General features: G+C 35.1%; 2 protein-coding genes across 4 annotated transcripts in view; both read left to right on the top strand.

The window, feature by feature from the left end:
• The first annotated feature begins 40 nt into the window (after positions 1–40).
• LOC306845327 (ubiquitin-like-conjugating enzyme ATG3) lies at positions 41–8811 on the top strand. 2 transcript variants are annotated; one of them, XM_079378046.1, is made up of 13 exons: positions 41–56; positions 172–244; positions 1079–1120; positions 1213–1262; positions 3649–3719; positions 3850–3957; positions 4066–4115; positions 4914–5001; positions 5093–5127; positions 5207–5362; positions 5488–5615; positions 5713–5781; positions 7543–8811. In XM_079378046.1, exons 2-13 carry the CDS (start codon positions 173–175, stop codon positions 7622–7624), a joined length of 951 nt encoding a protein of 316 aa, XP_079234172.1. In that variant the 5' UTR covers positions 41–56; position 172; the 3' UTR covers positions 7625–8811. The 2 variants fall into 2 exon arrangements, with proteins under 2 accessions (XP_079234172.1, XP_079234173.1); XM_079378047.1 differs by lacking the exon at positions 41–56 and having other exon boundaries at positions 59–244; positions 4075–4115; positions 7543–8775.
• LOC306845329 (cation channel sperm-associated targeting subunit tau-like) overlaps positions 8777–15664 on the top strand; it is a 7539-nt gene continuing 651 nt past the window's right edge. The window contains exons 1-9 of one of the 2 annotated variants that reach the window (XM_079378050.1): positions 8777–9016; positions 9863–9952; positions 10371–10422; positions 10514–10647; positions 10923–11051; positions 11133–11177; positions 11657–11725; positions 11844–11935; positions 12023–12130. In XM_079378050.1, the coding sequence (XP_079234176.1) occupies positions 8969–9016; positions 9863–9952; positions 10371–10422; positions 10514–10647; positions 10923–11051; positions 11133–11177; positions 11657–11725; positions 11844–11935; positions 12023–12130 (767 nt within the window). In that variant the 5' untranslated portion in view covers positions 8777–8968. The remainder of the gene's footprint in view (positions 9017–9862; positions 9953–10370; positions 10423–10513; positions 10648–10922; positions 11052–11132; positions 11178–11656; positions 11726–11843; positions 11936–12022; positions 12131–15664) is intronic. The other variant, XM_079378051.1, reaches the window with a different exon arrangement.

Genomic DNA, 15664 nt, shown 5'->3' with positions numbered 1-15664 from the left:
TCAACGATGGGCGTCACGTGATATCGCGATATTTGAGATGCGGAAGTGTTTGTCAGGTGATTTAGGTCATGTGGTGTAGCTCGATTAGACGTTGTTTAAACAGACTCTGTATGTGGTGCTAGTCAAGTATAATTCATTTGAATCTCTGCGTGAATTCATCTGTTCTTCCAGCATGCAGAACGTCATAAACTCGGTGAAAGGCACTGCTTTGGGAGTGGCGGAGTTTTTAACGCCAGTTTTGAAGGTAAGGCGATGGGTGTTAGCATGATTTGGAGGCTGTATCCTGTAGCTGCAGCATAAAACAAGGAGTTTAATGAGTGTGTAAAATACGAGCATTGAGCTGTAAGCAGAAATGACTGAACCTATGCTATATGGATGTCAGCAGAGAGCAGGCGTGCATGTCACAACAATAGAAAACATGCAGCCCAAAGTTCAATAGACGCCATGTATATTGTTTATATATATATATTGTTTATATTGTATTAGTTAAGGCCATCAAAATGTCATGTTTTCTTCGTGGAGTGATACATAAGATGCCACATCACTCAAAGGTGTAACTACACGGTAAACAGCAGAATTAAATGAGTCTATAGATTACAGTAAACATTTTTTAATGTTAGAACTAAAATATATTTTATTTTTTAAACTGATGTACATTGGTATGCTACATTTCATTACATAGACATAATATATATTCATGAATGCATGAACTGATAAAATGTATAGTATGAATGCAGTGCAAGTATAAAAGCATCTACAGAATGGATAAATGTAAATTAAATGTGAATGTACTGTAACTGTGACCTCTATAAATTCACATTCATAAATACTGGAAACTATTACATTCTGTACAGTCAGTGCAAAATATTCTTAATTTGTGGGCCATATCTATGTTAACCAACTAGACAACTTTACTATGGTGACGGATTTAAATGGGCAAATAGGGAAGGGATAGTTTGTTAACTGGCATTTGAGATGGCAAAGCTGTCTCACACATCCAGGCCGTCTACGTTGTTCAACCTTGTTATAAAGACTAGTTAGAAAATAGAAATCATTTTGATGTATCTCCCTTTTCCAGGAATCTAAGTTTAAAGAAACTGGGGTTATAACTCCAGAGGAGGTGAGTGTGCATTCTGATTTTGTTACGGTGTGAAATACTCAATTTAGTAGGGTTTACACTCAATGATTAAAGCACAACTGTGTTTTGTGTAGTTTGTTGCAGCCGGAGATCATCTGGTTCATCACTGCCCTACATGGAAATGGCAAGAACACACACACACACAAACAATGTGCTATTTAATGATGACATTTTTATTGACTTCTCTATTGTTTTATATGCAGCTGGTTATAAATAATATAACCTATCCCAAAAAGAAAGCTTTTGCATATTTACAATTCTTTGCATCTTTGCAAAAAAAATAAAATAAAAAATGTTGCCAAAGGGAGGTTTTGTCAGATTTAGATTACTGCTGGGTGCAAATTTGTCTCCATATTATGGCTAAGTAGGTACACACACACACATTTAAACAAAACGGTGTTCTACAGAAACAATCAAAAGTTTGCAGTACAATAGGGCTGGGCGATATGACGATATTATCGTTTATCGACGATGTCTTGTAAGTATCTCGATGTCAACAGTCAGGTAAATGACGATTATTGATTTTATTGAGAAAAAAAAAAGACAAATGATAAACTTAGTAAATTGCAAAAAATAAATAAAAATTAACATGGCCCCATGGTCACCATACAGGTCTTTTTGCATGAAAGAATGAAATAATTCAGTAGGAGGGTTGGGAATCAAAAAGCTGTTCCAATTTTTGAAACCACATCAGATGGAAGATCAGGAACCGAATTACTTGTTATAAAATAAAATTTAGATTCTGCTTCTCGATTCCTGTATGCGCATTTATTGTAATTTCAAAAGATTCAACTGCAAGAAGAAATAGAACTCGCTTCTGCACCCGTTTGTGCCCCCGGCACAAAAGCCGCCTCTTATATACGCGAACACTGGACTCAGCTCTCTTTCTCGCATTCTTACACATTCGAATGGACAAATACACACAGAATTATATCAAAATATCCCATAAATACAATCGGTTATGTCTTAAGTGAACGTAAAGAGTTGAGAGAGAATACATGCTGCCGCCAGTCATTAATGTTAATCAAAGAACAAAAGAAAAGAAAATCCCTCACTGCTCTTGACTGAATAACTTATATAACCTCGGTTTATATTTTATTTGCCTGTTTTTCAGCGCTGACTACCATAATGGCAACGTGCATCTGTGTACGCGATTTTTGGAGATGCGTTCCTATTTATCCTTATTTAGGGTATAGACCTATTCTATTTTGATCTGCAGTTTAATAAGTTAAACAGAAAAATAGTAGCACTGCATGTGTTTCTGAATATTTATTTAAACAATGTATAATGATGAATAACCACAAACATAACAGTTATAATTAAAATACGCAAATTCCTTCACAGCATATACAGCGCACACAGTGCCCTATTTTTACAGATTTTTAAAAACCGTGTATACAGTATAATTGTTTAATTAAGCTGAGATATAGCACTATAAATTCTTAATTCGTTTGCAACAAAACTATATCTCAGCTCAGCATGCACGCGTTCGGGGTTTCGGCAGCCCAACACTGAAAATTATACTGTGGGCATTGTATTTTGATTAATAAAATAAAAACCATACAAATTAAAATACAAAAAATGAGATTAAATTAAAAAACAATTATTTTTATTTTGTTAAAAATGGGCCAAAAGAGACCTCTGGACTAGGCTACCAGAAAAGAAAAAAAAAAACTCAACGTTTTTGCTCAGAATTCGTTTTTCATCCCTGCATGATTTTGGTCATGCATGATAAATATCAAATAGCCTACGACTGCATTATAGCTTGACTACAAGTTTAAAAACAATGCTACAATTGTTATATTCAAGGAAATTAAACTTACCATCATGAAATGTCTACACAGGCGATAATGCCAAAAAGAAAGAGAAACATCGCAAAATAGGCATATTTTATTCAAGATATTAAATGAATGAATGAGGCATTTATTAATGACATCAACATACATTTATCATTCTTGGGTAGACGATATTATCGGATATCGTGATATTTTTACGGCGATTATCGATAAGATATTTTTGACACATCGCCCAGCCCTAATATACTTTTCTTTTTTACTATTCATATTTTCCACATTTTTACAATAATTGTAAAGGCTTCATATCTGTTAAGTAACAAATGAACTAATAGCAATTATACTGTGACCAAAATGTTAAATCAGCTTGTGGCAAAATTAATTTTATGCATTTAAACTAAAGTCTTTAGGTAAAAAGGTCTTTTAAGGTCTTAAGAAACAAACCTTGGACTGGTAGTATAGAGATTTACGTCAGTGGTTCTCAACCAGGAGTAATCAAACATTATATTTATTAATATTTTCCCTCAATTTGTGTCACTTGGAAAACCTTGATATATGAGGGAATTTTAAAAGTGTAATTTCTAGACCTTGAAGTCATAAAAATCTGTTATTTTTGAGTAAAACTTCATACGAGTAATATTCTGTAGCTTACTTTTTTATGCACATACTCTTTTGTGGATTTTTACAGTGTTGAGAATATATTTTCTTTACTTTTAGGGCATCTGGAGAAGAAGTAAAAGTGAAGCCTTATCTCCCCAAAGACAAGCAGTTCCTATTAACCCGAAATGGTAAAGGAAGTGAAAATCGTATTCAGTTTCTGAAACGTACATTCCCAAAGTATAAATCAATTGTAATTTGTTGTGTGAAGCTGTGATGAATGTGCTACTGCAGTTTTGTAAATGTCACAATATGGCTCAGTTCCATGTTACAAGCGCTGTAAACAGATGGAGTACTCTGACGAGCTGGAGGCCATTATAGAAGAGGATGATGGAGACGGGGGATGGGTGGATACCTATCATAACTCCGGTATGAAACCGAATCTGAACAAACAGTATCATGTGGCCGTTAAAAGCATTTTTTTGTCATGCTTAAGTTTCTGACAGACATTCTTATCGACTCTTTTTGTGTTAATAGGTGTTACAGGGGTGACAGAAGCAGTTCGGGAAATCTCTTTGGATAATAAGGTAGGCAGCCTCGTGTTCAAGAATGATGTATTGTATGATGAATGAAGTGGTTTAAAGTTGTTTCTGAAAATGTACTTACCCCTAGCCTAGGGTTAAGGCCATCCAAGATGTAGATGAGTTTGTTTCTTCATCAGAACAGATTTGGAGAAATTTAGCATTACATCACTTGCTCACCAATGGCTCTGCAGTGAATGGGTGCCGTCAGAATGAGAGTCCAAACAGCAGATAAAACATCACAATAATCCACAACACTTCAGTCCATTACTTAACGTCTTGTGAAGCAAAAAACAGAAAGGAACAGTTCCATCATTAAGATGTTTTCAACTGTTGCTTCTGGCTAAAATATGAATCCTCTATCCATAATATTGCTTTCTCCAATGAAAAAGTAAGTTGTCCTGTCTTAATCTGAAGAGAAATATGCACAGATCAAGCACTCTTTATAAGTCAAAACAGCTCTAAACAAATATATCTGTGGATTTTGATGTGTGAGAATAACAGGGGATAGACTTTTCACTGGAGGGACTGTTATTATGGATTATGAATTACAAACACGCAGGTTTTTACTAAACGAGACATTAATTGGTGTGGATTACTGCAATGTTTTTATCAGCTGGACTCTAATTCTGACGGCACCCATTCACTGCAGAAGTGAGCGAGCGATGTAATGCCAAATTTCTCCAAATCTGTTCTGCATTCAATCCTCATTTTGGGTGCCCTGAGGATGAGTAAATGTTCATTTTTGGGTGAACTATTAATCATATTGTGTTTTTGTAAATATATATTGGTTTGCATGGGAAGGACAATATGAATATGAACGTGCAGACGGGTGCATGTGGAAATGGTGATGAAGATGATGAAGACGAAGGAGAGCCAGCAGACATGGAAGGTAGCTCTGAATGTTTTAGTTTTCATGACACATTATCAGTCGGTAATAACAGCCATAACTGGTAATTGTACACTTTATATTTATATTTCAGAATATGAAGAAAGTGGACTTTTGGAGACAGATGAAGTAAGAAATGATCCTCAACATGAGTTTTCAACATCAAGATTTGCTTTTGCAGGATTATTCATTCACATTCTTTGTTTAGGCAACTCTTGACACAAGTAAAATGGCTGATTTAAGTAAAACCAAGCCAGAGGCTGGAGGGGAAGATGCCATTCTACAGACAAGAACTTATGATCTTTACATCACATACGATAAATATTACCAGACACCAAGACTATGGCTGTTTGGATATGATGAGGTGACTTTGCTTTATTATGCTTTGACGTGATGGCAACGTGTTAACATATGTAAACATATTTCCTGCAGCACTCCCTTCACTTAAATAAAACGCATTTTACCCTGCATGATGTGCTTGTTTTTCAGGACAGACAGCCTCTAACGGTGGAGCAGATGTATGAAGACATCAGCCAGGATCATGTTAAAAAAACTGTCACCATTGAGAATCATCCCAACCTGCCCCCACCTGCTATGTGCTCTGTGCATCCATGCAGGTAAATACAAACTTTACATGCATCTACCTCTCATTTACATTTACATCCAGCTCTTATTTACATTCAGCGAACTAAAAAACTTGATTTTATTTGCCAGACATGCAGAGGTGATGAAAAAGATTATCGAGACCGTGGCGGAAGGAGGAGGAGAACTTGGGGTCCACATGTATCCTTTCTATAAAACAAATATGTTGTAATACAATATTATATGCATAAGCACATACACTATTGTTCAAGTCTAGGGTCGGTAAGATTTTTTAAAAGTCTAATTTCAAGAAATCGCTAATCAATAAATAAATCAAACCAATAAATCACCCAAGCTGCATTTATTTGATCAAAAATACAGTACTAACAGTTAATATTGTGAAATATTTGTACAGTTTAAAATAACTGTTTTCTATTTGAATATATATTAAAATTAGTGCTGTCAAACGATTAATCGCATCCAAAATGTTTTTGTTTGCATAATATATGTAAGTTCTCTGTATATTTATTATGTATATATAAATACACACGCATACAGTATATAGTTTGAACATATTTACATGTCTATATTTATATTCTTTTATTTATAAAAACGTTTATTTTGGATGCGATTAATCGTTTGACAGAACTAATTAAAATGTAATTTAAATTTCTGTGATGCAAAGCTGAATCATTCCTCCAGTCTTCGGTGTCACATGATCCTTTAGAAATAATTCTAATATGCTGATTTGCTGCTCATGAAAACAATGCTGAAAACCGTTCTGCTGTGGAAAAGTAAAAAAAAAAACAGCATTTATATGTAATAGAAAACTTTTGTAACATTATGACTGTACCGTTTGTATGGAAGCCGTTTCCGACACTGAAAAAAAAAAGGTTATTGCGACTTATCTCACAATTCTGACTTTAATTCTCAGAATTGTGAGATATAACCTCGCAATTGGGAGTTGTGAAGTCAGAATTACGATTTATAAAATCACAATTGTGAGATAAAAACTTGCAATTCTGACTTTTTTTCTTGCAATTGCGAGTTTATATCTCCCAATTCTGAGAATTTCTTAAATTTAAAGTTAAATTTGGGGGGGGGGGGGGACTGATATGTTCTCAGAATTGTGAGTTTGTATCATGCAATTATGAGAAAAAAAAAAGTCAGAATTGTGAGGAAAAAAAGTCGCAATAAAATAACCTTTTTTTTTATTGTGGCGGAAACGGGCTTCCATACCTTTGGCCATTTTAATGTGTTCTTGCTGAATAAAAGTATTAATGAAAACTTTTGAATGTTAGACCCTGTTTACACTAGTGCATTTGTAAACGATCCTCGTCTACACTTGCGTTTCATAAACAATCTCCGTCTACATACACAACCTAATACCCATGTCACATGACCATTCATACAGGTACTGCCATAGATATGTATAGGTAGATCCCCTATTATTTAGATGGCGGACGCGTCTGCGTGCTTGGAGCGGTTGAATGGGGAATCTACCCATACATATCTATGGGTACAATAATGAGCATGATGTTATTCTTTACACAGTCGTCAAGGATACACAGAGAATGTGGGCAGCCACGCCATCGTTTTCAAAAGTCTCTGTTTTGGTCTGTTTACACTGAAACGCAACCCCAGAGTTTTCAAACTAAAATGGGTTCTGCAGCACTTTCAAAAGTCTCTGTTTTCAACTTCGAAAACGCCAGAGTAGTGTAAACGATAGGCGCAAGCGTAGCAGAAGTTATGCGTTTTAAAAACGAAAATGCACTAGTGTAAACGGGGCCTTAGTGTACACTTCTAGTCAAAAAAAAGTTTGCCTATTAGTGTGCTTAAACTACACACATCTTGTAGATTTATTCTTGATGTTTGTTGTAATGAACAAATGTTTATGTTGGCTCATGAGTAACTTTTAATTTTTTATTCTTACACAATTTCCCTCAACTTTAATAACTCCAGGTATCTTCTGATTTTCCTGAAATTTGTGCAAGCTGTCATTCCTACAATAGAATACGATTACACAAGGCATTTCACCATGTAACTCACCGTTACGCCCACAACTATGACAACAAGTATTGTTACTGCATTGAGGAAGCAGCGACAATATAAAACTCAAAAGAGACACTGTCCTGGAAAGATGCTGGGGATGTTCTGTGAAATGCTTTGGAGGGGATCTGCTGAGTCTGATGGTTAGCCACACATTTAAATCCAGTTTTCCCAACTATTCTTCAGCTTAATCTCTGTATTAGCCACTTGCTCTTAATGCTGTCCTGAAACTAAAAGTTTTATTTTATATTTACTTTTCAAAAAAAAACAAACCTATGCGACATATAACAAGCCATTCTCTTGTTTTAATGGCAAATAATAAATGGCTGTCAAAATATGTGGGTGTTATTTGTATGATCTGAATCTTTTGGTGTGAGCTGAGCTTTGTCTGGCGTTGGACGTGTCGACTTGCATGCCAGCATGTCTTAACGCATTGTTCCTTGAATGTTGGATTCACTGTCTTGACTCCAGACCATTTTTGTGGTAAAACATCTTCACAATCCAAAAGCCAGCATCTGTAGAAGTGACACATACCACAATTATTGTATGTGTGGATTTTAACGTATTGTTGACTTGGTATAAAAGAGGAAGAGAAGCTGGAAAGGATTTCAACCTGTTCAAAAAGCTTATTGTGTGCTTCTGTCATGATGGTCCATAGATAAACATACACATTTATATCATTAATATAAGTGTTTGTAGTCTTTTTAAAGTATTTGCATGCATTCTACATTTTAATGCAAAATTGAAAACTCATTATGGTCTTAATTGTTAGGCCCTCAGTTAATAAAACTCACTTTTTGAGCAGATTTACTATATTTGTATTCGCTACTCTCGGGCTGGAGAAATTCATATTACTGTAACGGCAGCATTGCCAAAAAAAAAAAAACGAACAAATGATAGATATATAATTTATATGTGTGTATATTGTACATGGGATAGAGGATACTCTGTTCAAATTTTAATATCTCATCGGGCCCTGTCTGATGTAGGGCTTATTTTGATTTGATCACTAATGCTGATGTTTTTCTAATTATTTTTGATGTCATTTATTTCTGTTACAGTTGTGTCTGACACAAAACGACTTATTACAATATAACTGCAGACAGTGGAATTTTGAAAGAAAATAAAGGCTCTGGCTGCAACCTGTAAAGTGGGCGTGGCTACGGTGTCGCTCCGCCCATAACTACTCTCATTGGCTCGATCACATTCTTATGGGAGATTTGGAATAAATTAATTTAATTTTGACGCTAATAAATTTTCTACAGTAACAGGATACAATACTGCAGTTAACAAACAGCATAGCCAGGGACCAATTAAAAGATTTAACTCTCAGATCTCGATGGATGAACATGGAGGCAGCCCAACAAACGAAGAAAACAAGCACAAGGTGGAGTTTGTAAAGATAAAAGTTAATGTTTTGTAACGTTACCTGTGTCAGTTTATTGCAGTCTAAAGGTTTTTAGATATCTTGGTAGTCGATAATGTAAGCTTAACTGTGTTATATGCTCTTTCTTTTGATCAATTTTAGCTTGAACTGACACACATCGCCTTTTGAAATTTAACTGACAGTGATGACGTCACACTGCCTGACTTTGTTTGAGATCGGTCTTTAATTAAAATAGTTTATAGATTTCCCTTTGAATAATTTTCTCTTTCTCTATAATGTCAGTTTTCTCTATGTATAGGCACAAAGCTATATTAAACACACTTGGGCCCGGTTTCACAAACGGGGTTTAGCTTAAGCCAGGGCTAGGCCTTAGTTAAAATTAAGCTATTTAAGCAGCTTTTACAAAAATGCTTTAGAAGAAAACATTAAGGTGTGCATCTTGACACAGAACAGTGACAGATATTTTCAGTTGAGATCATGCATTTTAGTCTGGGACTAGATTAAGCCTATTAGGTAGGCTCTAGCATAAACTATAACTCAGTTACTAGTTTTAAACATAATAAATTTAGATTTAGCCTGTCTCATTTTAAAGGTTCTTGACCTTCTCAACTGTACTTAACCATTAAAATCATACAACATCAGAATTTTGAGATAATTCAGTTCTGTAGTAAAAGTCTTTATTTTTTTTTTAAGAGTTCAGGACCTATTTGCTATTTGTGTCTGATATTATTCAGGAAATACAAATGATCATATTAGAGTTACTTTTAATAAATTTATTCTATGTTTGTCAGATTTGTTTGTTATAGTCCTACTTTATTTATTTCTTCGCCACACTTGTTTCCGTAGTCTTACTGTGTGGACTCAAAGAATGAGAATGAAGAGAAGACAGAGGAGACTGAGGACAATCTGGATATGCTGGTGCCTCATGAAGTGCCAGTCAGTATTTGTAGATGGATAGATAGACAGACTGATATATTGACTGATTGATTTTAACCCCCCCCCCCCCCCCCCCCCTTTAGTATTGGGTCACCCCCTTCTAATGAACATGTTTGACTACTTTAGTGATTTCTATGAGTACAAATCTTAATGTTTAAGCATATAATGATATTCTAGGAATTGTGTGCTTCTAATTTTATAGTAACGGTTTGGACAGAACCCTTTTCTATTCTAACATGACAGTGTCTCTGTGTATAAGACACGGTTCAAAAAGACATGATTGATTGAGTCAGTGTGGAAGAACTTGACTGGTCTGCAGAAAGCCAAGTCCTGATCCCAGCTGAACACCTCTGGTGTGACTTTATATGCAGACCTTGAGCCAAAAACTCATGGTGTACAACAATACTTTTGCTTTCAGACAGGAGTTCTGACTGTACATATAAAGGATTGCAAAGTGTTTCCAAACATCTGTATCCTTATGTTTCCCAGCATCTCAAAATAACATTTTAAATAATTTTACACTGAACTTTTCTTTGATCACTAATCCATTCTACACAAAAGACTTTCAGTTTTTTCTCCGGATATCTGTTGGTGGAAAGGAAAAGTGCACCAAGCTTCAAAGCAACAAAGATGCCAGAGGAGGCAAAGCAGATTTCTCACTTTGCTTCGATGAATGGAAATACTTCTCCATCCAGGTTTGTCACTACTCTGAATTGTTCCGCATCCCCATGGAGTGCACTTTCTGTGTTCGCTGAATTGATGTGCTCTGATCTGATGTTAGAAGATCTGTATCACACAGTTATGTTAATATTATATACTCTGTTAATATCAAGTTTTATTTGGGAACAACAGTTTAATCCAAAACACTGATAAAATTTATATTCAGCCATTTTTCAGTTCTCAGATATTGTGTTTGTGTGATGTGCTTATGTATTTTCACCTTATGCCAGTTTTTGAATCTTTAATTGAGATACCTGAGCAGAATTCCAGTGTTGTGAATCCCAATCAAATCATGGTGGAGCTTCTTTTCTTTGAGCCAGAAGCAAGAGATTTCAAACCAATGGGCAGTGCTTTCTTCAACGTGTTGAAAGTTCTCAATGTATGGCTGTGTTTTGTTTTGTGTTTTGATTTTTTTGTACAAATTCTCAAACCTTCAATCAACAAAACAATCTTTATCCAGGAATCCATTGTCAGTCACCAGTTTAATGTGATGCTCAATAAGCAGGTAACCACCAGGTTTACTGTTGTTTGTGTGTAAAGAAAAGCAACACTTAAAGTTGGCATGACATTTAAGTTCTAAATGGACCTTAATGATTTGTTTCATTTTTTAACTTCATCATTTTTAGTCTTTGATAGGAAGTGCTAAACCTTCAGAAAATGTTAATTATCAACCTAAGAATATCAAAGTATTGGCTATACAGTATATCCTATTTTAATTTATTTTTTAGGCTTAGTGATAATAAGTGTATTTTCTAACAATTACACATTGAATGAAACAAAATAAAAGTAAATGTATGAGAAGTATAAATCAGAACTATATAATTGGTACATAACTGGTAACAGATAAGAGTTCTTACTACAAAAGCCTGATATCTAATGATTTTAAAAAGTACAGTAAAATTACCAAAGTGTGCTCTATTCTTGGAAAGTGCCTTGCTGGGTTCATGTGTGAGGGAGAACATATGATTTTCTGTTTGATTGTAGGTTGTTTGCAAGTTAGATGTTGAGATGGCCATAACATATGGGTCATTTGGTTATGGACACTCTCATCAGGTCAGTAATGTTACTTAAGAATGCTATAATGTTCTATATATAAGCTCTTTATGATCAGTTAGGCATAATCATTTTAGAATGATAAACTGATCATAATGGCATTGTGGCTTTTCTTTAGGTGAAGCATCCTGAAAGGACTGTGGAGGAACAAGTGAAAAAATCACTTTTTCCCCATTGTCTGTCACCCGACAACCTCCAAGATCCTGATTAGTGAGATTCCCTCCTAAAATAAGCTTTGTCAAATTACTGATTTTTCATGTGAACCACTAAACATGCTTCTTTTTTCATCTCTTTCAGTAATGAAAAAACCACACAGCCAGACATTATTTCTTATTTGATTCAAAGAGATAGCCAAGGAGGCAGAGATTCCAGCGATCTTATTAACCAAATAGAGAAGAGAGGCAGGTGAGAATTGTATTTCAATGTTTAATTCAATGTCAATTTTTCTAATGTCATAGGCTACGCTGTGCTAATAGCAACCTCTTGCAACATTCGGTAAAGAAACAGTTCACCCAGAAATACTTATTCTGTAATTATAGTGACACCTAATAGTTTTTTTAAACTGTCAAAACAATGAAATATTCATGACAAAATAAAGCATTTTCCAAATCCATCTGAAAATAAAACTCTAATGTTTCAATTATCAAATAATTCTTAAAATATGAATGTTTTATCCTATGTAAATACTGCTCACATGCCGTTTACTCATGGTCAGTGTCAGTGTAATGTGATTAAAATTGATGTGATGGTGTTATTAAAAATGTTGTTTTTCTGAAATACAATAAAATATAAATATTTGATAAAACTCTAAAAACACACTATTATTAAATAGAATTACAATTAAAGCTAAATAGAAATATAAAAAAATAATTAAAATGGCAAAAGCACATAACAAAATCACTTAAACTTGGATTACAGAATAAACTGGAACGACAGATTATCAAACCTGTATTGTTACTGAAAATTAAAACAGAAAATATTAATAAAAAATGTTTTTGATAATTGAAATGAAGCTGAAATAATACATAAATAAAATTTAAATATTTCATGAAAACGTAAAAAATGTAAACACAGATTATAAATAATAATGAGTTAAATAATTAAAATTACTGAAACTAAAACTGATGTAAAAATAATTAAAGCTAAATAAAAATATTTGAAAAATAATAAAAATGGCTGAAGCACATAACAAAATCATTTACCTAAAAGTAAAATGAAAACCTAAATGTAAAAATAATGCTAATACTGGTTCAAACTGACTGAAGTTTTATTTAAACTCTGATGCATTTAAATACCATAGCTTCAGTGTACTCATCTAGTACATATAGGGCATTAGTTTGATTTATTTTCCTAGAATTAATGTTTATGACTTAATTTTAATGTCTAAAATCAGACCAAAATAGCTTTAATTGTGTTTTACTGTTGAGGAACGTTACTCAGAGGATGTCACATGATGATGTCATAATTTGGAATTTTAGAATGTTCCGCCTATAAAAGGAGCAAAGCTGTCAGATTCTAAATCATTTCTGACTGATGCATCTGACTAAGGCATTCCCTTGCAGACACAACAGTTGCGACAGCGATTTTTACTTAGCATTTGCAATTTGCACTCAGCCATTGTGAGTTCCACACAGCGGTTTGCTTTGGACCGAGAGCTTTCTGACAAAACATTTTCTTTCAGAGACAGTCAAAATGACCACGTGCTACGGTTCAGGTGAGGTTAAAGGTGAAAGAGACCAGTCTGGCCCTTTGTTTGTGGGTAATTTGCACCCACATGTAACCGAACAGGCGCTACTTTCAGCCTTCCTCCCATTTGGACCAATCTGTTTTGTGCAAGTGTGCAGAGACAGAACAACCAACCTCTCTCGTGGGTTTGGATTTGTTACTTTTTCACACCGTCACAATGCAGAAAACGCCCTAGATACTTTGATTTTTTCTGAGCTCTTAGGCAAACCCATGCAAATCATGTGGGCTCAACACGATTCCACTTTGAGAAAAAATGGAATTGGAAATATAATTATTAAGGGCTTAGCAAGAGACATCGATGACCTTGCCCTATACGACACTTTCTCATGCTTTGGGGAAGTTCTTTCCAGCCGAGTGGTGTGCGACAGTAATGGTCAACCTAAAGGCTATGGTTTTGTCCATTATGCCACACTGGAGGCTGCTGAATTGGCAATTAAGAAACTAGATGGAATGCTGCTAAATGACCATCTAGTTTCTATTAGCCATTACAAGCCCTACGAAGAACGGCAGGCGAACCGAAATGCCAATTCCAAATGCTGCAAAAAGAAAGACAACAGCATTTGTGATAAACCAGCCATTGTGAGTTCCACACAGCAGTTTGCTTTGGAACAAGAGCTTTTTGACAAAAATCTTCTTTCAGAGACAGTCAAAATGACCACGTGCTACGGTTCAGGTGAGGTTAAAGGTGAAAGAGACCAGTCTGGCCCTTTGTTTGTGGGTAATTTGCACCCACATGTAACCGAACAGGCGCTGCTTTCAGCCTTCCTCCCATTTGGACCAATCTGTTTTGTGCAAGTGTGCAGAGACAGAACAACCAACCTCTCTCGTGGGTTTGGATTTGTTACTTTTTCACAACGTCACAATGCAGAAAACGCCCTAGATACTTTGATTTTTTCTGAGCTCTTGGGCAAACCCATGCGAATCATGTGGGCTCAACACAATTCCACTTTGAGAAAAAATGGAATTGGAAATATAATTATTAAGGGCTTAGCAAGAGACATCGATGACCTTGCCCTATACGACACTTTCTCATGCTTTGGGGAAGTTCTTTCCAGCCGAGTGGTGTGCGACAGTAATGGTCAACCTAAAGGCTATGGTTTTGTCCATTATGCCACACTGGAGGCTGCTGAATTGGCAATTAAGAAACTAGATGGACTGCTGCTAAATGACCATCTAGTTTCTATTAGCCATTACAAGCCCTACGAAGAACGGGAGGTAGAGAAAAATGCCAGTTCCAAATGCTGCCAAAAGAAAGACCACAGTCTTTATATATCAAACCTGCCATACAGCTTGGGCAGTGAGGAGTTGTGCTCCCTGTTTTCTGCATTTGGATATGTGACCAGTGCAAAGATTATTATGAACAACAGCCAGAGCATGGGTTATGGATTTGTTTCATATTCCTTGATTAATGATGCCGTTATAGCTGTATAATTAATGAATGGCTATATTGTCGGCAACCAGCTACTGAAGGTTGCTTTCTGTCATAGTGCAGAAAAAAAGGAAATACAACCCTAGCGATGAACAAAAAATAGAGAGAAAAAAAAAATCCTAAACCTATTTAAAAAAAAAATCCTAAACCTATTTTATCCTGAGTGCAAATAAATAAATAAAATAATAAATTAAAATTAAAAAAATTAAGCCTAATCTTCAAGATTAATCGCTTTTTGTATTCCCCAATTGTAAGTCGCTTTGGATAAAAGCGTCTGCCAAATGACTAAATGTAAATGTAATACTACACTTATCCTATCCTGTATGATATCAATCCAAATTTCTGACTCATGATGCAGCCTGGAATTAAGCCACACTATATTGGTCCGTCTGAGACCCCTCCCCACCCGACTGAGCCTGGTTTCTCCAAAGGTTTTTTTTTTTCTCCATTTCTCTTACTGATGGAGTTTGGATTCCTTGCCACTGTTGCCTTTTGGCTTGCTTAGTTGGGGACACTTAATATTTATAATATTTTTAATATTAATAATTGCACGGACACTATAGGATAAGAGCTCAAGTGAGCTGATGATGACATCACTGTTTTCTCCAGAGCTGCTATAAAAAAATTTAAATAAATATTGTGCAGAGATTTTTTTGTGTGTTTATGTGTGTGCGTACCAATTTATTATTATTATTCACTTACAGAATCTTTCTAATATTCCTTCCTTAGTAGCATGGGTCTTTTTACCCCATTCATTTCTGACA

Source organism: Barbus barbus (genome assembly GCF_936440315.1).
Source record: "Barbus barbus genome assembly, chromosome: 25".
In the NCBI taxonomy this organism is placed as follows: Eukaryota; Metazoa; Chordata; class Actinopteri; order Cypriniformes; family Cyprinidae; genus Barbus; species Barbus barbus.
Note: the sequence above shows the minus strand (reverse complement) of the source record. Positions and strands in the feature narration are given on the sequence as shown.

Bases quoted from the DNA above. Each gene is read 5' to 3' on its own strand.
- LOC306845327 (XM_079378046.1), top strand. From the start codon at position 173: ATGCAGAACGTCATAAACTCGGTGAAAGGCACTGCTTTGGGAGTGGCG. The intron at 4,116-4,913 runs GTAGGCAGCCTC...TTGCATGGGAAG, and splicing joins AAATCTCTTTGGATAATAAG to GACAATATGAATATGAACGT. The intron at 5,002-5,092 runs GTAGCTCTGAAT...TTTATATTTCAG, and splicing joins AGAGCCAGCAGACATGGAAG to AATATGAAGAAAGTGGACTT.